This window comes from Halyomorpha halys, unplaced genomic scaffold (assembly GCF_000696795.3).
Source record: "Halyomorpha halys isolate HHAL.00 unplaced genomic scaffold, Hhal_1.1 Scaffold91.1, whole genome shotgun sequence".
NCBI classification, from domain to species: domain Eukaryota; kingdom Metazoa; phylum Arthropoda; class Insecta; order Hemiptera; family Pentatomidae; genus Halyomorpha; species Halyomorpha halys.
In genome coordinates this window covers 11,873-37,524 of record NW_027110755.1, presented here as the reverse complement: position 1 = coordinate 37,524, position 25,652 = coordinate 11,873, and the positions used below count along the sequence as shown (strand labels likewise).

The following is a 25,652-nucleotide window of genomic DNA, read 5'->3' as shown; positions in this document are numbered from 1 at the left end:
TAAGCTGGCTCCTATCATAACAGTTCTGGTCCGTCGGCTTCATCTCCGCAACTAGAACTGTTACTCTCCCTCTGACTCTCTCACCTAGACCTCCTCTACCTGCGTCAGTGTCCAGGGCTCATCCCCTGGCACGGCCTTCCTTTCTAACTATTATGAATACGCCTTGTCGTGGGCCTTCTGTAAAAAAATATAAGGCTGGAGAAATCGCCTAAGACAAGAACCAATCCCGACAGTTCTATCTTAATGATAGTTTCACTCAGTGACTAGCCGAGGAATGTTAATATCTTCAGCAAGGCGGCAATGACGCACCAGGTGCAGAACAAGTCGTAGGAAGCAGTGTTGACAGCTCTCCGATTGTGGTTCCAATTCTACGGAGTTCCGGAGCACACCGCATCGAACGGAGGCAAAGAATTCGACAATGCAAGGATTCGAACTGAAATGAAGGACCTTAATGTGATATGGCACCTCAACACACCAGGACACCCCAAGAGTAGAGGAGGCATACAGCGGCTTTATGGCACGTTGAGTACCATCTTCGTTTATATCAAATTGGTAGAGGATTGGAACCAGATGTAGCAATGCCTAAGGCTATAGCAGCATATAATCATTCAGTACACATCGTTACGGAATTTTCAACATTCGAGATCCCCTTTGAGCTTCGAGGACATCGGTAGGACTATAAGAGCACGGCAGTGGACGGGGAGAAGATATACAATAACCATGTTGCACGAAGAAAGTTATGGGAGAAGGCACGAGGAAGAATGGAAAAGGAAAAAACCAAGAGGGTGGCACTCGAGAATTTAAAGGTTTCAGACAGGATGTGAGCGATCAAAATCGGGACAATCGTACACAGAAAGTTGGGGGTCTTACAGGGGTAAGGAGATAAATCGATACGAGGGTCCATTCAGGGTGATAATTATAAGGGAACACAATATTGTAACAATAGAAAGTATCAGAGAACCCAAAAAGAGGAGAACTGTCCATATTGAAGAATTAAAACTTCTGGCAATGACAATATAAAAACTGAAGTGCTCTAATATTAGATTAGATTACAGAAAATTTACTTATTTATTCTTTTAAGATTGTTATTGATTTTTATAAATATTGCCATTTTCATTCTGTTTTTGATTTTTGTAAATATTTTCTTTTTCATTTTAACTTGTTCATTTACTGTATAAATTTTTTTTATTTTATTTTATTCTTAGGTGTAAATTATATATTTAGTGCTTATATAAGGAAGATTGTGAGTTTTACAATGATATGTATATAGGAATTTTTTTTTATTGTAAATAATTTTTCATTATTACTTTAGTTTTCTATGTTATTATATTGTATAGTATTAGTTTATGATGATTGTTAGTAAATTGGTGGGGAGGAGTTACGGTCTGAGTCAGCTGACTGAGATCAGCTCATTGAATGTATACAAAGAGATGTACTGAACCCAATAAAGTCAGTATTTTACAGCAGTTAAAGCAAGTCAGCTCTTATTCGTTCTTTTTTTTTAACATTTTGCTTTAGCCGATACTAAACTTTTATATATATATATATATATTTTTTTTTTTCTTCATTTAATAATTTCTTTTTTGATACATTCTTATTCTAGAAATCATCCTTTATCGAAATATTTCTATTGCGAGTCTAGTTATCTTAAATTTCAAGGTTAATAATTTATCGCCATGAGAATAAAGATCAACGGAACTTTTTTTCTCGTAGATTGGCGCTATACTCCGCGAGGGAGCAAGGGTGCCTGGAATTTCGACCACCAGTCAGCTCTCTAGTTTCGAATGGACCAAGCATGATCCGCCACACTGTCGGCACGGCTTCATAGTTATTGTTTATCAGTTTTTCACAACTGATACATATGTAAAATGGTTAATTATCTTTTAAAAAAATTAGAGATACTTAGGGAAACGGTTTTAAAAAATTCGCCATTCAAGCCCAGTCAAACCACTTCAATGAAGACAAGACTTAGCTGACATTAAACACCATTTAATAGTACACTAGCATGCCGAGTTTAATCATAAGCGTTAGATCCGTTTTCAAGAAAACCGAAAAGAAAGGGGAAAAATAGATTCTCGAAGAGGCATTTCCGGTTGGTCGATTTTATCGAAAAAGTTGTTGCTTAATCCCAGACTATATACCCGCCTTAAAGTTGCTGCCTAACCCCAGACGACCACATACCCGCCTTAAAGTTACTGCCTAATCCCAGACTACATACCCGCCTTAAAGTTGCTGCCTAATCTTAGACTATATACCCGCCTTAAAGTTGCTGCCTAATCCCAGACAATATAGACTACCCTTAAACATGAAATTTCAGTTTCGTATCACTTTTCATTTTAGAGCTAGTCTGTTCACACATACACTCACGCACGTATGCACAAACGCACACTCATGCACACACAAAATTTTGCGAAATTTGGTTATCTGGACTCAAAACGTGGATTTATGCCAAAAAAACTCAAATTTGAAATTAATTGATCGATCACAGTACTTTTCCTTACTATATATTCCATATATAAGTAAATGAACGTCAAAATTGGACTAGCTCCAGGACTTTTAAGTCTGAATTTCAAATTGAACGGTTTTGCCTTACATTAAATATTTTTAACTTTTATATGTTTAGGTCAATACACAAAACAACTTAAAACCTTATTTTGAGATTAGAAAGGTCGGAATTAGACTAAAAATTTCCTAACCTTTAATGGTAAGTTTTGACAGCTGCAAAAATATATTCAGTAGCCCAATGCCAAGTATTTACAAAAACAAGCAGTCTAGAACTTTCTAAAAACAATCATTAAATGTTGTTAGAAAAAACGTTTCCCACTATTAAAATGATTTAATCAGACTGGTAACTTTAGTCAAATATACACATGACAATACATCAACCAATAGGTATGTACACATAAAAATGTGAATACATGACAAAGATCAATTTTTATGTATCGAACAAATTTACACATAAATATAATACATGAGATTTACAGGACTCTTATAATATTAAATGGGACCAAATCCAATCTGTTGATCTATTATATTAGTTGAACTGTTTATAGGTTATGAGGGGGAATGGTCAGCTCTAATATTCTAGTATACAACCTAATACACATATAATATACAAAACTCTCTATCACCAAGAAGGTAACTAGGAATAGATCAAAGTACCTATCTAAAATCTTATCTCAAAGGCCTTAAATTATTAAAAAGGGAATAATTTAAATAAGCTGAAGTTTCCAGAACAATATCTATATCAAAGCATGAAAATGTTAAATTAAAATTGAAGACAATGTGATTTAGATAAAATACTCAAAGCTAATTTCAAATTAATTGAAAACTTTTCAGCTGCCGCAAAGCCTACTGTATGCTTCACAAGCGCCCGTGATAACACATTCAGGCGCTCATGGGAGCAAAGGTACACTTTATTACAATCATTATTAATTAAAAATAAATAAGATATATTCAGTAGTATATATATATATATTCATAATGGTATTCCATTATGATATTTTTCAATCGGTAAGGTCAACAAAGTAAAGGATTTCTCGGCTATTTCTATAGGTACATTAATCAAATAAATTTTATTTATTAGTTTTCCTTATCAATTTTTCGTTTACTATTAAGTTAAAACCTGTAATTTGCATACAGCGATGAGTTATTAAAAGAAATACATACGAGGAGTATCTTATCAAAGGTCTTTGAAGCAACAAGTACGGGAGTTTTTCACAATGATAAATCAAAGTTTAATTTAAAATCGTCACTTAAGCTGAACTCCGAAAAAAACTTTATATCATTTTAAAAAAAAATTAAAATTAATGTTTCAAAACTAAAAATAAAATTAAAAAAAAAAAGATATAGCTATCCCACGAAACTATATTTGAGACGAAATGTCACCAGAACAATATGATACATCTTTTTTTTTTAATCTTTACGTTTTAAGAACGTATTGATTTCTTTTTAATAGAAGGTATTACAACTTAAGCGACGGAGTGTTAAATTATTGTAACATGGGATTATTAATAATTAATGAACAAATTTAAATTATGAAATAAATGAATATTATTTCGATATAGGATTTTTTTTAATTTGTCAAAAAAAAAAAAACCTATACTTTTTACACCTGAATATAATTATTTCTGATAAACTACTCTACCTATTCAAACACTGACCATAGCCAGAAAATCTGCCAATTTAACCAGACATGTATCTCAAATAATATTTCCTTTTTTTTTAGATGGAAGGTAAATTTAAGTAAACAAAACGGCTTCCAGAAAGATTAACAAGGGGGTTAAAGTACTAATCATAAATATCATAGATTATACAGTAGGAGAAACAAAAAATTATAATTAAAAAATAAATGCTTAATTCTCTGAAACAAATTGTTCAAACTATTTTATAATGTTAAATTAGGTCTTAATAAAAATTTTTTATATTATCTTTCACTAAAAAATAGCTTATGCCTTAAATATATTTGCCCAAATCTAATGAAACTGGCAAAAACCCTAACTCACATTTCACATTAAGCCACAAATCCATAAACTACAAATTACAAAAATATATAAAACTGCATGCTGACAGCATTTAAGTTTAGGACTGTAAAATAAGCAGAATCAAAGAAATTCACTAATTCATAGTTATTAGTGTTCTTTTTTAAAAAATTAAATTTAACTTTTCTAATACAACAAAGATGCATTTAATATGATAAAAGAAAAAGACAAATTTCAGATTTTTTAAATATAGAGCAAGAAAAAAAAATAGATATAACAGTATTATTATCAAGATAATTTGCTTTATATCTGATCCGTTTTAGCCTACATAATTATGATTTTACTCCTATTGGTTGCAGTTTAACAAGCTTTAATGTTTCTTGAATTAACATAAAAATTGATTAATTTAAATAATCAGAAATAACTAAGAAATACTGAAACAATTATTTAAAGATAAAAATAATTCTAACATTCAGCATGACTGGTATATACAATAAATTATTATTTTTACATTAGTCCATTCAACAGAGTTTAATTAGAATGTAAATTTTTTTAGTATATTAAATATAATATAGAAGAGTTAAAAAATACACAAAATCTGTCATTATTGCTTAGTATTGTAATAAATTTGATATCCACAGTCTTTAATTTTATGTCATAAAAAATAATTGTCACACTCTTATTTTAATAAATACTTAGTTCACGAATAAATAGCGATATTTACATAAAAGATGTCCAATCAGTTTCGAAAAATAATTATTATTCTAAAATGGTAAGTTGTACAAATTCTAATTTGAATTGAATATAACATTGAGAAATGGTTGCAACACTATAAGACCAGAAAGAGCTAAGGAAGAGAAATTACCTATTAACAGCAAAAGCTCTTATGTAAAGAAAAAATATTTTTGGTTAATTGATCAACTATTTTATTATTTTACAAATTGGGTGACTAAATGCTTAGTATGGTCTATAACCTCATTCAGTGAATCATTGTGGTCATCCCTATCACCTGATAAAGAACAGATAGCCAAAAGATAGTACGCTCTAAAGAAAATGAATAAACAATTTATTATTCGTGATTTGGTTCTAAATAATAAAATCTAAAGTCTAGTAAAAACAAGAAATATATCAGTAAGGCTAACAGTATAAGTGATAATAATTCAGAATGCTACACACTAATACAGAATAAGTATACTAATCTTCATTTTGAGAAACTAGTAGTTTTACTAGAATTAGTGTGATGAATTTTGAAGTCCTAACTTTGTGTGGGCACCAATTGAATATTGATATGAGATTTGATAGAATGATATTGTGAAGAAAAATTGTCAACATTTTTTTCTAGCTTTAATATAAATATTTAAATGACCTATTCATTTAAAAACTAATAAAATGCTTTTAAAAAAAAAAAAATTGGTGAACTGTTGGCTGTGACAAATTTATCCAATAATTTAACCCTGCTAGCTGGACTTGACATTGTTATAAATGTCACACCATTCTTACTTTAACCCCTCATTTAGTGTTTAATTTCATTAAGTAAACATTACTTAATTTATTTTAATTAAGACCATGCTAAAATATAAATTTATATTCCAGTTCATAACAAGTAGAACATAGAACATACACAATACAATTAAAAAATAAGAATAATTCACAAGATAGAAAAAATAATAATACTCACCATGGGTCTTGGAGGAGTGACATTATAGGGTAATAAATTTTTGCCAGATCCTTGGACTGCTTTTATCTTAGCTGAAGGTGTAGGCGATGGCTCTCTAACAGGAGCAACAGCACGTTGGTAGCTGGTGGCAAGAGAGGTCTGGCCAGTGGTAACACTTGCAGGTCGCACTGTCTCAGCAGTTTTTGATTCAACCCTGGAAGACTGTCCAATTGGATAACTAGGGTAAGGCGGAGGCAAGTAAGATGATGTTGGAGTGGTCAAAGCTACTGCAATCTGTCTTTGCTCACCATACACTGCATACTGAGACATAGGTCGACTTTCTTGAGTTTTTAGGTCCTGAACATTTTCATAAACAGGTGGAGCCTCATAAGGGGGATATTCTTTAGTAACTGAATACTTTATTCCAACAGGTACTTGAGGTTGAGCTTTACGGAATGTACTTTCATATTGATTATCAACATAACTTGTTCTTGGACTTGAATGTTTAGAGTCCTGTGAACTAAAACTAGATTGTGTACTGGAATGTTGTTGATGATAATAAGCAGGTGTTTGAGGCATTGCTCGAGTTCCATAGTAATCAACATTTTCATAAAGTGGACTTTTAGTACTTTCATATAAAGCTGGTTGAGCCATACTGCCTCGTGGGCTATTGGAATCTCTACTGGAACCACTGGGACTATGGGTTGGGCTTGTAGGAGCATTTTTCAAAAGGTATGAACTATAATATTTATTATGATCAATAGTATGATGTGAAGTTCCATTAACAAAGCCCATATACTTGTTCGATTCCTGTTTATCACTTAGAGAAATAGTCCCCAATGATGAGCTCAGAGAATCAACTTTACTACTGGGAACTTTAGAATCAAAAGCCTTATAATCAGAGCAATGAGACTTACTCGTTGCTTCACTTAAATATGAATCAACATCATTTCTTTTAGACAGGTGATTACTTGACATAGTTAAAGGAGACACTCTCTCACTGTAACTAGATGAACTAGAATCACCTATATTACATAATTTTTCTACTCTATCTCCCGATTTTATCATAATGCGTCCATATCCAGGTTCTTGGTTGCATTTTTTATCACTAAAATGCGCATTCTGATCAACTCTGGTAACATCTGAGGTTTTATCTTTTGGTTTATAACTATAAGGGTCCATATTATATCAGCAAACCATCATACAAATAGAAACAAAACCGCAGTTCAAGTATATTTCACAGGAGAACAATTAAAACTATAAAATTTCTGGTTACTTATAGGTCACAATTGTATAAGATGTGATTATTGTTGAATGCCAAATCAAGCTGATAAGAGAACCGACTACAGTTTCATAAGACTAACCCACGAAAGCCCTGACTCATATCAAGACCCCAAATGGAAGACTAACTGGAAATATGCTAGTTCCCAGACAGACGCGCGCACCGTCGGGAGGCGCCAAGTTCAAATACCCAGACCGGCATCATTCAAAGAAAAAGAGCTGACTTCGTAGCATTGAGCTTGTACCATTTTAGCCCTGTTAAAAAAGAACAAAAAAAGGGCTGTGCCCCCAATTTAATACAAATTAGGAAATAATTTGAATCCAATTTAGCCATCTCAAATAAAAACAATTAAGTTTGACACGGTTTCTGAGTTGAATCGAAGTTTTACTAGACAAAAAGCCGCGATGTTTTCGCTTCTAACGTCTGAAAGGTGCATCGTTGAGGAAATTGTGTTCTCACGTAAATTAAAGAAGATAAAACTCTGTTTCGAATGAGTGTCTATTAAATAATTGATACAGAAATATGGCCAAAATCTACGGTGCAAAAAACAAAAAGGTTTTTGCCAATAAATTCAATATTGACTTGAGCATATGGAAGCGGATCTTTAAATTTAAAAATCATTCGAATAAAAGTTGCAGAGCATCGAATTTAGTACCGCTCATTTAAAAGGTAACTTAATGCTCAATAAAACAAAACAAACATCAGCTAAATCGGACCAGTAATAGCTAAGATTAAAACGTGTTTTTTAAATTTTCTTAATACATACATGTCGAAAGTATTTGGAATTTTATGAGATTTATATTTATACTTCAGTTTTATTAACTTATCCACTTTTTAGATGTTATTACTCATTTTTTTTTTATTGAAAGGTTCCTAAACAAAAAAAAATTTGCAAAAATAATTGTAAAAACGATAAAAAAATCAATAGTAATCCATTCAATGAATACCTAAAAATGGCCTGCAGAGAATGTGAAGTAAGTATATGTAAGTACGGAAGTAAGAATTTTACTTGGGTAATTAGTTAAGGGGAATTTCTCCAGACCCCAAGGAGGGGAAGAGCAATTTATTGCAAATTTATAGCAATTCACATTATCTGCTGAATTTCATGATCATTCGTACAAAACAGTGCTTGTATCGTAATTTATAATTCCATATTCGAGCTAGTATGTTGAGTATTTACTCATGAGCATATTACAATATGTTTATAAAGTAAATAATGATATATATGTAGAGGGCTGAATGAGCAGTCTAAGGCGCTTGGAATAGATAATCAAAAAATATACGTTAAGCGGAAAGGGTAAACTACGTTACAACCCCAGTTAGGAACACCACTGGCTTCGACAGTGATTCCAAACAGGAAGTCCGTGGAAGGTTAAGGCAACACATATTTTTGTGAGAATTTACTGCTGTAATTATTTTATTAATTGTCTTTCCCTGAAGTTTAACTGTGAGCTGAGAGGTTTTGACGGATTAATGCACGATAAACCTGACTCAAAATATACTTTTAAGCAATTTGATTTCCAATTATTTTCCAAGGGGGACCCTCTTTTCCTAGGGACATCGTAAAGCTGACCAATAGATGCTTTGTTCAGGCTAGGCTTAATATATCTAACTCAATTCTTATTATTGCTTTCATGGTGGATCTGGCCTCAGTGGAGTGGCGTAAAATGGTGTTATGGATTAATCTTGGTATAAAGCAATCTGTCTGGTTTAACTGATCATAGAAGGCTTCCTTTACCCCTTCTTTATCGTCAGTTGGTGTATTTCAATAATGGTCCTGTTATTAAACCAATGACATCTCATACTTATTACTCTACGCGTAATAAACTTCTTCTTTCGCTGATTAGGATGAAGTTAACTTATTGAATATAATGATTCCCTGCAGTTGACTAACTAAAATTTCAGTGCCTGCTTATCCATGTTTTTCTTTCTCCTGGCGAAGAACTAGTCTGAGATCCAGCGCGAAACAATGGGCTTCATCAGATGAAAACTTTGAACGAATTATTATTTTTTAATTCCTTCTTTATTCAAAAATTTTTATTTTAATCCAGACATTGAAAACAGCCATTAATTTTTATTTCATTGTTATTTCAATCACCCTTAATTTTTTATTTTCGATTAAAATGATTAGTGTAGACATGGTCTAATACTTATAAATAAATTATAAATTATCAAATTTCATCAACCACTTTCGCTTATCCACACTAAAAACTAATTGCTTGGATGAACTATATTTTTTGGTCCCATTGATTTTGTTCCTGAGCAAACATAAATAAAAACAACAATTTTTATATATCTGTTCAATAAAGGAGGTAAGAAAAAAAAATACAAGGAAAAATATATAAATTGTGAGGAAGCTATATTGAACCGTGTACCTACTTGGAATTGTTTTTTTCAATTTTTAATCAAATATGAAAATTCAATACGTAGTTATACATCGGGATTTATAGTAACGCCATTCGTGACAATTTGTTTGATTCGATTATTATATTGTTACATTATTATATATATTGCAGGGACATCATATACCAACTGTTATGGTTTAGTTTCGTCAGCTGTGAAAACATTGATCATAACCTTCTCGTTAGGATCGTCGCTATTGTCTTGAAAGTTTATTTGTTGTTATCTCTATGATATATTCCCAAATGATAAGGCAACACTTATATATTTTTCAAAATTTTAACGAAATGTTCAAGTAAGCGTATAAATAAATTGTTTTAAACACATTGCCATTATCATGAACCAGACCCTACCTTGACACTATTATGATAGTTTATTCCTTATCGAGGCATTAGTATTTTCAAAGTATGTCAAGCTTATTTTATTGTTGAAGAGGGTTTCCTCTTAAATGTTTTTAATTAATGGTGAGGAACCAAGCATCACCAGATTTTTTTTTTAAATGTCTTTGTGAACAACTTTTTTTCGTAACATTGAGATGGCCCTATCGCTAAAGAAAGCCTGCAAACTTCGTAAGTGATATTTTAATGTTCTACTGTTGCTATTAAAAACTCATTGCTCACAAAAATGTGTATTTTGTAGAAGATTTTGTTGCCCATACTACGAATGTCTCTTGTCTTGCCCTTGGGCACAAATCAGGGCATGTTCTTGTTACTGGAGGAGATGACAAGAAAGTCAATCTTTGGGCTATTGGGAAGCCCAATTGTATTATGGTAAATCATATTTATTTTTTTTTTTTTTAGAAGATTTTTCTCTAATAATTTTATTTTTTATATTTTCATTAGTGGTTGTGTTCTCTTCAAAATAACCCTCTTATATCAGTTATTTTCAAAAAAGTTTATGTAGATAAGGCTAAGAATAGTTAGGATCTGGGATTTCTGTGAACTTATTATTTTTAGTAACGAATGCTCTTACATGGTCTCTGGTTCAATGGATACATGGTTGTCAGGCAGTGGTTCAATCATTTTCCTACATCTACTAAAAGAATTGAACTATTTTCCTACTTCTGCCAAAAAAAAATAGGGTTCGCTAAAAAGAAAAAGGTTGGGAACCACTGGCTGAAGGTCTTTATCAGTGTTGATGTGTATCACAACAAAATATAAATAAATTTATTAATTTTCAACCAGGGATATTTTACTATGAAATTTGCCTTCTTTGCCCAATCTTTCTCATGCCGGCCATAACTGCTCCTTTTCTTCCAAAAATCTTAGGCAATAACTTCCTAAGCATTATCAGAGATCACAGTAGCAGCAGTAATACTTTAAAAAATAGTTTTATCTCTTATCTTGTTTGAAATATAGTTTGATATTTTATCGTTTTATTAATGGAATTTTTTATTCAAATTTTAATTTGATTGTACAATTTTCCAAGTTTATACTAATTTGCTGATTAAATTTTATTTTCTTCAATTTCAATATCTTATTTTATTATAGTTTTTTAAATAGAGTATTTCTATTTATTAGATTTTTTATTTATCATTTTTAGAGTTTAAGTGGGCACACCACACCAATTCATTCTGTTCGATTTGGACATACAGAAAATCAAGTATGTGCTGGCTCTTTTGCTGGAGCTTTGAAGTTATGGGACTTGGAAGCGGCTAAGTTATTACGCACTTTAACAGGCCATAAGGGATCTGTGAGAGCCATTGAATTTCATCCTTATGGAGATTTTATCACCTCTGGATCTGCAGATAGCACAGTTAAGGTAGTACTAGTTTAATACTTGGTGATTAACTGAAAAGATATATATTTACTTTCACTTGCCTATAAATGGAATATATAGTATTGCGATCATGAAAAATTTCAAAGTTGAGTTTTCGCCATGTTATAGAATTGATTTTTCATATTTTTTTATTTTCTTCAAAATAGCTCTAATGATTTTGATTAAACTCAATGAATCACTTAGAAATTAAGTTATATTTAGTACCAGATAGTCTCAATCTTCATAAAATAATATAACAGGGCTTTAATGCCAAATTTTCATTAAATCTTCCTCTAAAGTCTCTTAAATTTTGTTTATTTAAAAAAAATAACTAGTTTTCATCGTTACCAATAATAGTCAACACAAACATACAAAATATTAAAGAATTTTAAGAATAACTTAAGGAAAAATTGAGACATCTGACTCGTGTGGGAAAAGCCGAGACTGCCCAGTCTTTCCCAATTGCATTTCAACTTCATTATCTTTTTGTTAAACTGTTCTATTTTAGGTAGGGACATAATTTGAATTTGTTATTGCCACCTTGACAAAACCTAAAATATGAATTTTTTTGTAACAGAAAAATAAAAATTTGTTGCTCATAATTTTCGTCTTTCTTGGTCTATTTAGATTTTTTTTTTTTTTTCAAAAATCACAAAAATAGTGATAACCTTAACGTGAGCCCTCTAATCTACACAAAACTTGGATGACGTATATACCATAGTAAGTAAAAGCTTGGGTGCGGTCACCACCAGATTTTTTCTATCATAATGTTTTTTTAAAACAAAACTTTAGTTTAGGGGACTGTGAACAAAATAGAGTTTGCTGCAGAGCAAGAATTATATTAGGTCTTTCAAAATGTAGTTGTGAAATGTAAATACAGCAAACGAATAAGAACTTATACAGATTCATGATATTTCTCTCAAAAAATGTTAATGCTAAAGGTAGATGAAATGCATGCTGAATTGTTATGTTGAGCAGACTTATGCTTATGAATAATAATATAAGAGCGTTATTTACATATTAGCATAATTTAGGAACATAGTTGTATTTCTCCAAAATACATTTTCAAATAAGCAAGTTATTTGTTTCAAGATAAAGAATAAATAAAAAAAATATACAATTGTAAATGTATTAATGAAAATACATCTAAAGAGAGCAAAAAGGCTGAAAAGCTTTTATTGAGAAATACCAAATAAAACATATTACATGTCCTAAATACTTCATGAAAGTAGAATAAGATTTTTTTAGGAAGTTTAGCATTGAAAGAAGGTAAAAATCTACAAACTATAAAATGTGAACAGAAAATGCCATGTTAATACTTGGGAACACATCTATTTTCATTTCTCTTATACTACACTTGTTTTAATTAGGGAAACATTACTGATATTTATTTTAGAAGGTTTTCAAAACTGGGGGCCATCAATCAATCCATTAAAACCGTTCATTCTATTGATTGTATGAGCTCGAATCTCATTAGTGATTAAATAAGAACAGAAAGTTGGAGACTATTAAAAATAGAAATAGCAAATATTCACGAATTTGAGCTCATTTATGCCTTTTAGAGGGATAAAAAGAAATGAAAAACCCATCATCACCAAATATTGAGATATTGATAAAGGATACAAAAATAATATATATTTCTACATGTTTTATAATTTCATTTTTAAAAATTTTTTTTGTCAATTATATTTGTGTTGCAGTTGTGGGACATACGCAAAAAGGGCTGCATTGCCACTTACAAAGGTCATACACAAGCAGTTAACAGTTTGAAATTTAGTCCTGATGGTTTATGGATTGCCTCAGCAGGACAGGATGGGCTAGTAAAGGTTAGTGCTTCTTGAGTTTCTCACAATGGGAGTGCTAGTCATGAAAAAATTATTTTCGGTGTGTATGGTTTAATTTTTATTTTCACATTCCTATATACATGAAGTAATAATGTAGATTTACTTTACTGTAGATGAAATTTAAAAAAAAAATTGGTTGGTGGATAGTCAGAGAAGAAAGGACTCTGATAAATAAAACTTATTTTTATTATGTTTGGTCTAAGTTGTAGGCCTTCATCAAGGTTTGTTAACGATAAGTTAATGACTAATAAAGGTAAAATTATTAAGTATAAAGACATGAAAAGTAAATATGGGTTGTCAGTTTTATATAGAAACTAAACTGGAATGAAAATATAGATATGAAAATTATTATTTTTTTATGAAAATAAGAAAAGAAAAATTGAAATATTATGAAATGTATAAAAAAATTTAATAATTTAATTTTACTTTGATAAAACATAATAATTTTTGTAGATTTTCATAATAAAATTTTATGACTGTTTATTTTTTATCTTCATCTGTTTACTCACATTTGCTATTATATATTTTTAAAATTTGACTCTTGTTAAAGCTCGTTATATCAAGATAGAATTAATAGGGTGTATAAAAAAAAAAAATGACTGTTTTTCAACCAAATATTTTTATTATTATTTCTTTGATATAAAATACAATTAATATTCAAAGTATAGTCCATTGTTATCTACCATCATTAACCATCTGCTAGCCAATTACTCGATCCTAAGCTGATACCAGTCTTTAGGATGGCTATCAAAGTATTCTTAGACCACAATTTCAACTTCCACAAAATTATCAATTTTTTTTCCCTTGAAGGAATTGGGGCATGGATCAAAATAAGTTGTAATCCGATGGTGCGATGTCTGGACTATGTTGTGGATGATGCAGGAGTTCAAACCCATGAAGTTCTTTAAACCTTTCTTTGGTTCGAAGGGAGTGATTGCTGAGAAGTAAGTTCGAGAGGGACCAATCAACTGCTCTTTTTCACCTTCCCCATGGAGAGTAGATGGCAACTAACACTATCTTTCGACATATCACAATTCCTGGCAAGTCTTCAAGGACTTGTGGATGGATTTGACTCAGCAGCTTCCTGCAGAACCTAATCAATATCCATTAATGGTCACCATTATCTTCTTCCTTTCCAATGTTGTATCTCCACTACTAATTTTTTTAAACCAATACTGCTCAATGCACTGGTCAAAGACACTTCCCCATCATGTTTAATAATTTCATGAGTTGCTGCAGTGGCTGTGAAAGTTTTTTCCAGTAATCTCTTAAAATTACGATACTTTCGTAAGACACCGTCATGTTTCTTATTTGAAACAAATAACTAAACTGAGGCTTTTTTTGAATAAGTCAAATGGGATTAAAATAGCTAAGAGAATTCTCTAAAGGTATTATTAAGTATTGGTTAGTATTAAATAGCATTAAAATATTTACAGTCTTTTGGAATCGTGAATTTGATAAAACATCAGTTTTTTTTTTTTTATACACTCCATTAAATTATCTTTAATGTCATATTTTTTTTTTTTATATTAGCTAACTAGGAAACTTGACTTTCTTTCGATCAAGCATCTGAAATATTGTAGAAGATATGCAGTTTTCTAAGTATTTGAACAACTAATAAAAAGTATAGAACTATTCATAATTTTGTTTAAATTATTCAAACAATGAATTGGAATGTTTGTTTTTAATGAATTCCTAAAGAAAGAAATTATTAAATGAGCATTTCAGATGATAGAATTATTGTTACTACTTGAAATCAGTAGAATATCTTTTTATTTTAATAAAATTAAATAAATATTTCGTAAATCATAAAAATAGCAATAACTTCAACATGATTCAACCAATCTTCATGAATGTTAGATATGATTTAGGGTCCTATAAACTATGCAAAATGGCACAAACTAAACATATGTAAAGAAATTAGAACCAGAGATATAAAATAAAATGTTTGTAATTTTATCCTTTTTAGGATGACATTGAACATTTTGAAAAAAACAAAACAAAAAACAGTGTAAATCAATTAAATATTTCGGAGACCTTAGACAAGATTTCCCAACATTTACAATGTTACAAATTACAACATGGAACTAACAAACACTTACGTTTTCTATTAATATAGATAAATTAGGTCATAAAAAGTAATTATGTTACCATAGAAACCTGCTGAGAATGCTTTAAAAATAAACATAGATCCAAAAATTGCTATCTTTTTTTTTATCCAATTTAAGTTTTTTTTTTGTTTTTTTTTTTGTATAATTTATTTACCTATTAAATCATTGCATGTATAATAAATAAAAAAATGTGTACTTTTTGAGTTATGTGGAAATTAATTTTAATTTTTGTCATAACTTTCTTTCTACTGGTCCAATTTTGGTGATTATTTTTCTATTGTTAAATGATTTATTCACTTTTCTCAACATAGTTTTGAGTTATGCCTAAATAATGTTTAATATTGATTATAACTTTTTTTTCTCGATTATTCGAGGGTTTCAATAGTTCTTCATTTAAATAATTAATTTAAGTGATAAACCATTGTATAATCATTTGCTGCATTTTTAATTCTGAATTTTTTGTCAAGACTTAGTTTGATTAATTTTTAGTTATGGGATTTGAGGATTGGGCGTATGCTGCGAGAATTTCCAGAACACTCAGGACCTGTGAATTCAGTTGAATTCCATCCTCATGAGTTCCTGATAGCATCAGCCAGTCAGGATAATACTTTGAACTTTTGGGACTTGGAACACTTCACTCTCGTCTCATCAAGTGACCGTGAACTTCCATTTGCTAGGTAGGTTTAGGATTATTGAAAATAGTTGGTAATATTGAAACAGTCTTGTTTTAAAGATAATTTAAAAACAATCGAGTATGGGAAATTGTGTATTAGAAAGAAATATGTTTATTGATTTTAAGAGTACCAAGAAATTCTTTACAACACTATTTTCTCAATATTTATTGATGATACTTTGGTAAGCTATTTAAGTAAATTAAAAACAGTACATTCCAATGGATATTGGTCTTAACAATTAGGAATGATACTTGAAATATATCCTAGTAGGACTCCCAATGGGAGTCTTGGGGCGACATAAGAGAGAGAAATATATCCTAGAGCACTTAATTCATAAGGTTGTGGATTTGAATCACATCTGGGCCAGTCAAAATTTATTTCATGGTGGCCCCACGAAATAAATCTTGACATTCTCCCTGAGAGACTATGTAAGTCCTCAATGGAGGGTTTAAACAAAAAAAAAAACTTGTAATGTATTAAAAAAATTTCCCTCCTCTAAAAAAATATTTTTATGTCTTTAAAGGATAATATAAAATATTGATTTTTGCATTCATTACTATCCCATTCTAGATGTCTTCACTTCAGCTCTGGTGGAGAATGTTTGTATGCTGGTGGTCAAGACTTGTTGAGAGTTTATGCATGGGAGCCTGCTAGGACTATTACTTCTTTGCAGATTCCATGGGGCAAAGTACAAGATATTGCTTCTACTAATGATAAGCTGGTTTGTAAATTATTGGTTCTGCTTAATATTATTATCCCTAACTTGTTTAATTAAGCATCATTTAAAAAAAAGGGAACATCTAATTACAGTTCTAGTAGAGGATATTCATTTTAGCTATAAAGTTTTATGGATTTGAAAGTTAGAAAAAAAATTGTTAAAGGTTTTTTGAGAACATTGTTTTTGCTTGTAAAAGTTTAATCTGTGACTGACAACAGTAAATAAATATATAGTAACCTCTGAAAATGGATGCTGATTGTTGTTGATCCAAACCAGGAATAATTTGAGATATGAGTATAGCAATATATAACACATCTCGTCATGAATAATATAACTTGAAATCTATATACAGTCACTTTACTACTAAGCTATCGGATGATGAAATCAAGTTGATTCATCTCTTGTATCTATATAAGTCCATTAAATCAACATAAAATTGCACTGTATGACTAAACTGAATTGGAACCAAGGCAAGACAGAATTATCTGAGGGAGTCAGACTAATGCCTATGTCTCCATCATAAGCTTTGTGTACTAATTTAGTGATTAGTATCAAAGTCCTCAATACAGTATCCAACTTGGAATAACCAAGTAATTTTTCTTGGATAAGGTCTTCTCTTCTTAACATTAGCCGTGAGAAAGTCATCAGGAGTTCCACAGTTCTAATTGCTGGTACAATTATTTATAAAACTATCCAGCTGCTTGGATATTCTGATGAATTTTGAAATCATTGGACGATCTTCCTTATCATTATTGAGACTGCTAGAAAAATAGGTTTAGTAATAAGCAAGACCCGAAAAAGGTATGGTATCTAGTGAATGATCAGTGTAGAGTGAGGAAGTAAAGGTTCGAGAATGTTAAAAAATTTATATTCCTAAACCGTCACGTCGATGTGGAAAAATTATGTCTCCAATAAAATCAGGTAAGTCTAGAAGGCATTTTTATAGCTTCGGTTATCATTTTCATATTTATCTGCCCCAAGAGTAATAAAAGTACTTCTCTGTATAACCTTAGCCTACCCATTTTCGAGTTATGATTTGGAGGCATGAATACTGTGCAAATTGCACGATTCACCTTTACTAATTTATGAAGGAAATATCCTCTAATCAGTCTATGGTGGGCCAAGAATAGAATGAAATAACATCAAGAATTGTATGCCCCTTTTAAAGAAAGATTTAACTTGGAACATTCAGGTGAGCCCGACAGAATTGTGACAAGAATGAATGAAGATTCTATCCCAAAGAGGATTATTTTTGAAGGATTCGTGGGTCCAGGCATAAAAGTAGACCTAAATAAAGTGATAAGATGGAATTTCCCAAGATGCGCAAATACTGCTTAGAGTTTGGAAAAATATGGTTACTGCAAAGGACAAGAACACGTGGGGTTTGGTAATTCAGGGTGTCTGTACAGCAATGAGTTGTTGCACTGTTGATTGATTGAACTTTTCTCTGATTGAACCTTCTCTTTAACAACTTTTTAAAATATTCAATTTTATTTTTGATTAAAAAACTTTAAACTGGAACAGTATTTATAGATTCAATGTTATTATTTCAATCCAATACTGCATTGTATATATTTAAAGTATAATCTAAAATTATAATGTAGATTGGAGCATCAAGCGGTGGAAGTAGCGTTTCGGTATGGGTGGTTGACACTACATTATTAATGACTAACACCGCTCCCAGCGGAGGAGACTCTCCTATTCATACCAGCCCATTTTCACACGGTAACTCACTGAGGAAGAGCTTCAATAAGCAGAAGCCCACTCCTGAGGCAAAAAAGTCGTAAGTAAATTAATTAAAAGTTAAAAGTTAAGGTTTTGATTGACAGATGCTGTGACAATGAGACAAGGTTATATTATACAGTTTTGTTTTTATTGTTTGTTGGTCATATTTTATTAAAATAGCTATATTTTACTTTTTTGTTTTCTTTATTTCATATTTCAACCGATTAATCACTTCATTCCATTAGTTAAATGTGACAAATACTGACTTTGACAATCTTATCTTTTATTCATATATTCATTTGTATTTTACTATTGGTTATTACGATTATGAACCAGTTATTTGTTTAATTAAAGTGAAAATAAATTTTTAAAGCCTTTTGCATATTGAAAAGTATTTAATCATTTTATGAAAATTTAAAACTAGTTAGAATCATACTGTCTATGAGGATGAGCTAATAGCAACGTTACCAAATTTTTTAAAATATGAAAATATTGTTATTTAATATTTAATATCAATTTTAACATTATAAAATAAAACAAGGTAATTAATTAGTAAATTATTGGATTTAAAACATTGTTGTGTTGTAAATAGTATTGATACAATTATTTTTTTAAATTTCAAAATTATGTTGTGATGGAACACTTTCACGAAACATTGGCAATATTTGGTTTTGAACTTAATGAATTATTGGAATTCAAAGTAGCTCACCTAATAATTACAAACAGCTACATCCAATTTATTTGGATTAAACATAATATTTTACTTTTATTTTTTATTTAATTTATTTTTTTAGAGTTTCTCAACTCTATTAATTAAATATGACTGTTACTGAAATTGATTATCTTTCATTCTTAAATTGATTTGTATTTAACTTTAGTTTATTGACATTATTAATCAGTTATTTGTTTAGTAAAATTTAATATTAATGTTTAAAGCCTTTTGCATATTGAGCTATATTTAACCATTTTCTGAAAATTTAAGAATAAGGAGTCATACTTTTGTTCAAATAATTTTAATCATGCTTTTGTTCAAATAATTTGAATCATGCTTTTGTTCAGTTTGTCTGTGAAAACCATCGAGGAGTCAGAGAGATCTGAGACTGATCCAGAAGATGAAACAGTTCCTGAGATTCCTGACGTCAATGATTACAGGGCCATCTTTCAGCCTAGTCGCTCTTGTAAGTATCACGTAGCCTTTCTCTTCTTGGAGAAAGTTTGTACATTCCTTTTCATCGGGACCATGAATATCACAGAGCCTCCTGTCTTATAGATGATAGTTATATGGTTTATACACACAATTACTTTATTATTTGTCGTTTATTTTTTACTCTTAGGAAATTTTTACCTGCCGGTGTGTTCTCAATTCAACATGCATGTTTATCCATATCTTTGTTTATATAAATTGTTTGTCACAAAGCACATTTTATATTTCAGATTTTTGTAAATGGTGGGTGGCTATGTGTGTGTATGAGTGTGTCACACTCACACTCATACATACATAAACACCTACACATTCAAATAAACACTTCCACATTTTAAAAAACACATTAACGAAAAGTATGTATTTTTTTTTTTCAAACATAACCACTGCATTTTCCCTTAAAATCAGTAATACAGTAATATAACTTTTACCATTAAATTTTTGTGATGAAAATTCAGCTTTGTAATATTACTCATGATTGTTATAGTGAACAGGAGCCCTCCAATTAGTATCTTCACATCTGGTCACAATTCAGATGAAGGTAATATTTACATTGTTTTTTTGGCATGGTTATGATTCTTCTTTCTTTGTTTGATGTAGTCTTTCAAAACAGATAAATTTAATAAATTTTAATACCTATATTTTATAAAACATCAATCAATTTTTAAATTTCCCGTGTAATGTAATATTTTTTTCCCCTATGCCACAGGAAATAGACTATTAAGCCATTTTCCCTCTTTCAGCTCTATATAAGTTGGTTTGCATCTCGTTGAATGTTTTTTAGGCCAATACTTGTTAAAATAAGATCTCCATCTATGTCACCCATGTTGAATAGAGGGCATGTCAGTGTGTCTGCGATACCTATCCCATGGAAGTGTTTTTGGAGATCATGTCCTGTCACTAGGCAGAAGATTACCCTCAGCTCTGCTAAGATTACCAGGGATTCGTTCATTCTTCTTTTCTTCAACTTGAACTGTGTGTGTGGCACTTGTCCTGTCCTTACTGTGAGAACATATTCCACTGTTCTATTAGAAAGTGGTTGAACAGGCTGGCTGTCTGCACAACCGAGATTAGCTAACCTGTCAGCCTATTTATTGCCATATATACCGACAAGGGCTAGTATCCTCTGCAGAGTAATAGTTCTTCCTCTTTTCCTCATACTAGCCATGTTTCTACAATTTTTTCAATGGGTTACTGCAATATCAGCTGTTGATAATTTCTGTATTAAAGCTTGGAAGCCTGCATTTCTCCATCATAATTGTCACATCCAACTCTAACCGAAAATGACAGTTGAAAGTTGCTTGAGTAAACACCCTGGCTCCAGCTCCCTTGTTAATACCAGATGCCGACCCATCGGTATAAATGTGCAGCCATTGTTCTGTGGGGTACAGTTCATGAACAATGTTTAGTACTGCATCTCTAAGCTCGGGTTCAGGGAAATCCTTCTTAATCCGATGACATGTGGTAGTATTGCTTTTAATGTAATATTAAAAGAAAACAACTTTAAAAAATAAAATAATAAAATTTTGTAAAATCCCTTTGGTTTAGTTGGACAATTTTTCACAAAGGACAGGTTTTTAAAATTTAATAAAACAGTATTGAATTTCATTACAGAAAAAAAGGTCTGTCAGGTGTATTGGAAAGTAGAGTTTTCTCACTTTTTATCTTTTCTTTTCAAAAATTATAAGTGGTTGATGGGGATGGTGGGAATATTTTTTCATTTTACAATCTCAGCCCTTTAATAATTAATATCCTTCTATTTTTTTCTATGTATTCTAGTGTTTAGCTCTGATGCATATACTGCTGACATTACCATTCTTGGAAGCCGTAGTCCACCCCCGGTGGTTACACCCCCTTCTCCTGTTGGCAGTGTATACTCAACTCCTCCTCAACTGCCTCCTGCATCTGTAGTACAGCCAGCAGTGCAACCTGTTCCTCCGATGGCTACTCTGATGTCTGATGAAGGTTTTTAATACTTTATAGTATAATATAATTTAATTTAAAAACTTACCAAGATATTTCCTTTTATTGAGAATCTTATTTCCATTTCGATCTCAGAGGTGTTAACTTTAAAGGTTCTTCTTAGTTCTTTTAACTCTGTGATTTCTTATTGTTCCTTCACACCCTCAAGTGCTCATAGAAAAAGCTCAGTGGTCTATTCGCCTATACCATAATCACAAATACCACTGAATATTGTTCTTAATTATTACTTCCACTTACCTATATATGAAATATGTAGTAAGGAGAAAGATTGCAAATGTGAAAAATTTCAAATTGGAGTTGATCAAGTTTTGAGGTCCAATAAAAGCCTTACAAAATGGTGTGTATGTGCATGTGCCTCAAAAAAAAATCTTATGAAATTGAAATTACATATTTTGAGCGGGTATATACATGGGGCATGACTGCAACTTTTTTGTTAAAATTGATTGAGCAGAAATGCCACTTTATATAAATTAATAAATTTTTCACATTTGCTCAAGAAAGAGCTCTGTGGATTTTGATATATGATAATTAAGCAGTCCTTAATATCAGCTTAGTCTTGTCCTCATTGAAATAGTTTGACAGTGCTTAAATACCAAATTTTTAAAACTTCTTTGTCTAAAGTACATTTAATTCTGTTTGTTTGAAAATTAACTGTTTTCATTGTTTGCAATATTAAACAAAAGATAAATACAAACTATTAAAGAATTTTAAAAAAAATAGAAATATCCGATTTTAATGGGAAAAGCCAAGACCGTCCAGCCTTTCCCAATTGCATTATGGCTCCGTTATCTTTTTTTAAACTGTTGTATTCTTGGCAGGAACAAAGTTCATATTCGTTTTTCCCACCTTGAGAAGTCCTAAAATACAAATTTTTATAACAATTGGAAATTTTTAATTTTTTTCTTAATTTTTGACTTTCTGGTCTTTAGATTTTTATTTTCAAAAATTACAAAAACGATAACTTTAATACGAACCTATCAATCTACACAAAATTGAAGATGTACAGTGGTGGATGTGTCTGATGGTGTGATCTGACATTCTGTCTGAAAAAACATGACTTAATTTTTTGTATCAAATTCAGTTGATGTGAATAAGTTCTTTAAAAAGTTCATATATTTTTTACTATTTCAGGGACCTTTCTATTGAAATTATCATAAGTATAAATATTATCAAATTTCATATCAACTTAAACTTTACTTTATGTTGAATTTGGTTATGAGAAATTGAGCCACGATTTCAGGGATAGAGCTTATGATATGACAAGGAAAATAAAATCTTGAAAAGTAGTTATAATGTTATTGATCTTCATTATAAACAAATAATCTTGTCTTATTTGGTAATCATTGGTCTTGATTTACTTAGTTATGGAAATCCAACTGGATTGGATTTTACTGGATTATTCTATTTCAGAAGTTTATGTTTACTTGAGACTCTGTAATAGCGGTCCTCAGAAATAGGGGACAATATCCAACTTTTATTTTGGGCCTAGGAGTTTTAAATAAAAAAATTAAGCACTCTTCATACTTCCATTTCCTTTTTGAAATCAGTAGGAAGATAAAAAGAAAATTTAAAACCACTGTGTCACATATTCTTGTTTTGTTTGGAAGATGGTTGTCTTACAGCCAAGCTAAGAGTTTTAAGAACTGAATTGTGTGAAACAAAAAAATAAAATAATTCCATCCTCAATATATTGTGCCTTCTCTGATGCTACTATGAGAGTGTCCTAGGATCTATAGTCCATTATTTCTTCTAGTGAAAAAAAAAGAAATCAACTTGTGATATGCTGGGGCTGTTATTATAAGCCGACTTTTTCACACTCAAAATCTTTATTAGCTGATTGCTAAGCCCAAGACTTTTAAGAATGAGTATAATTAATTCTTTTTTTTGGTGGTTATAGAAATGGGTGGTGGGGAGGAGATGGATGACAGGCAGTCATCACCTTCACCTCCATCAGTCCAACAGCCATTGGTAGGAGTTCGCAGGCATAGTGTCGTGAATAAAGTCAATGAGGATTTTCCTGTCAAACTGTCATCAATACATCAGTCAGCTAGTGAAAGTAGTATACCACGAGCCTCCTCATTGGCCAAGCCGCCTCCTGTAGCAAAGCAGCAAGTTCGAACTATGTCTCATTCTAGTGAGTTTTTCACTCTAATCTTTTCTGAGTCTATAATACTGAATTTTATTATTATTTCTGATGGGCATTAATATATTTTATATGATTTTTGTGGGTTACTTGTTTCCTACATAATTTTAAGTTTGTGTATCAAATCTTAATTTTGATTATAATTATTGTCCTTGTGTTAGTTGAAATACAATTTCTATTGCTATCTGTTACTAAAAATTATATTTAAAATTTTAATGGTGATGTGTTGATTAGGTGGCCTACCAAAAACAGCACTGCGGGAAACAAAAAGTGATAGAGGGCCAGTAAAAAGTGCTAATTTCTGTCCGCCTACACCAGAGGTGATGGATTTTGTACCTATGTCTGCAGATAGGCCGTCAGGGCTGGACCTTGATGACTTTTTGCCTGTGAGAATCATTTATTATTAATATTTTAAAAAGGTCATAATCATGAATGTCAAAATTAATATATAATTACTTTATTCAATACCATTTTTTGAAACTTTCATAGTCAATAATAATAATTTTTTTTTTATGTTATTTATCTGAATATTTTTGTTATTGGTTATTTGATAGGCTTTGGCATTGAAGTAAAAATTTATTTAATTGTGAAATATTTTTCTTGTGTTTTATATTTTATTTATCTCAATATTCTGTATTTTCTATCAAGTTCGGTTATCAAGGAGGTGAAGGAATAGGTCTACCAATTTAGAGGAACCTGTTATTTGTTCATATAATTTTTAATTTTAGCACTGAACAAAGCATTTTGTTACAGAAAAATTTACAAAGAGGAATGGAATTTGGAGGTTCAGTACCTGATATGTCGGAACAGGAAGTACTGTCATCAATGATGAGAGGTCATGACTCGATCATGGCGATTTTAGCGACCAGGCAACGTAATTTACAGATTGTTTATACTCATTGGCAGAATAAGGACCTCAAGGTTGGTCAAGAGCTCATTTATAGACACAGAAGTTGTCTCTTTGAATTAGAGATAGTATTAGATACATGTTTGTTAGATTTGATGAGTAATGTATTAATATTCTATCCTAAAAACTATTTTATAATATCTTTAGGCATTAAAATATTTTCCATTGCTTATCTCAGGCCGCTGTGGAAACTGCTGTACACATGAGTGATTTATCAGTGCTAGTGGACTTTTTGAGTATTATTACACACCGGCCGTAAGTACCGTAGAGATTGTTTTTTCATTTGCTCCTGTTCTCGATTTGTTATTACTTTCTGATCAGTGTTAGATTTTATTTATTTTGATATACTTAATTCCTTAAAAACTAATTCAATTTTTCTTTAGATCGATCTTAATAAAATTTGAATTACTTTTTCCTTAAAAAAAAATATTTTATTATAAATTACCTTTTATGTTTTTGTACAAATGGAATTTTGAAATGCACATGTTCCATTTCAGTCAGATGTTGATGATATTTTGTTTTAAATTATGTATAAATAACATTTCTATAGCTTGTACATCTACAAGAATATGGCAGACCCTTACCTGATACTAAGTTGTTACTAGAACTTACTTTCTAAGTACGTTTAAAACTTAAGTTATAAAATTAACCTACCTAAATTACCTTATGTGATCTGTTAAAAAAAAATTCATTAATTCCCGTTTATTTATTAATTCTTGTTTTCATTTTAATTGTTTCTAACAAAGTTTCTCACTTAATAGAAAATAT

The 25,652-nt window shown here is 30.8% G+C and overlaps 2 protein-coding genes across 5 annotated transcripts in view; one reads left to right on the top strand and one right to left on the bottom strand.

Moving 5' to 3' along the window:
- The window catches only part of jub (LIM domain-containing protein jub), a 58,240-nt gene extending 50,686 nt beyond the window's left edge, over positions 1-7,554 (bottom strand). For both annotated transcript variants that reach the window (XM_014415012.2, XM_014415013.2), the window contains exon 1: positions 6,160-7,554. In XM_014415012.2, coding sequence (XP_014270498.1) covers positions 6,160-7,320 — 1,161 coding nt within the window. In that variant the 5' untranslated portion in view covers positions 7,321-7,554. The remainder of the gene's footprint in view (positions 1-6,159) is intronic.
- Positions 7,555-9,972: 2,418 nt separating this feature from the next.
- Positions 9,973-25,652, top strand: part of kat80 (katanin 80) — a 19,944-nt gene continuing 4,264 nt past the window's right edge. The window contains exons 1-14 of one of the 3 annotated variants that reach the window (XM_014415030.3): positions 9,973-10,389; positions 10,460-10,590; positions 11,363-11,581; positions 13,279-13,404; positions 16,023-16,210; positions 16,778-16,928; positions 18,530-18,708; positions 19,710-19,828; positions 20,339-20,392; positions 21,631-21,816; positions 23,732-23,968; positions 24,212-24,363; positions 24,731-24,898; positions 25,063-25,139. In XM_014415030.3, the coding sequence (XP_014270516.1) occupies positions 10,356-10,389; positions 10,460-10,590; positions 11,363-11,581; positions 13,279-13,404; positions 16,023-16,210; positions 16,778-16,928; positions 18,530-18,708; positions 19,710-19,828; positions 20,339-20,392; positions 21,631-21,816; positions 23,732-23,968; positions 24,212-24,363; positions 24,731-24,898; positions 25,063-25,139 (2,021 nt within the window). In that variant the 5' untranslated portion in view covers positions 9,973-10,355. The remainder of the gene's footprint in view (positions 10,390-10,459; positions 10,591-11,362; positions 11,582-13,278; positions 13,405-16,022; positions 16,211-16,777; positions 16,929-18,529; positions 18,709-19,709; positions 19,829-20,338; positions 20,393-21,630; positions 21,817-23,731; positions 23,969-24,211; positions 24,364-24,730; positions 24,899-25,062; positions 25,140-25,652) is intronic. The other 2 variants (XM_014415031.3, XM_014415032.3) reach the window with 2 other exon arrangements.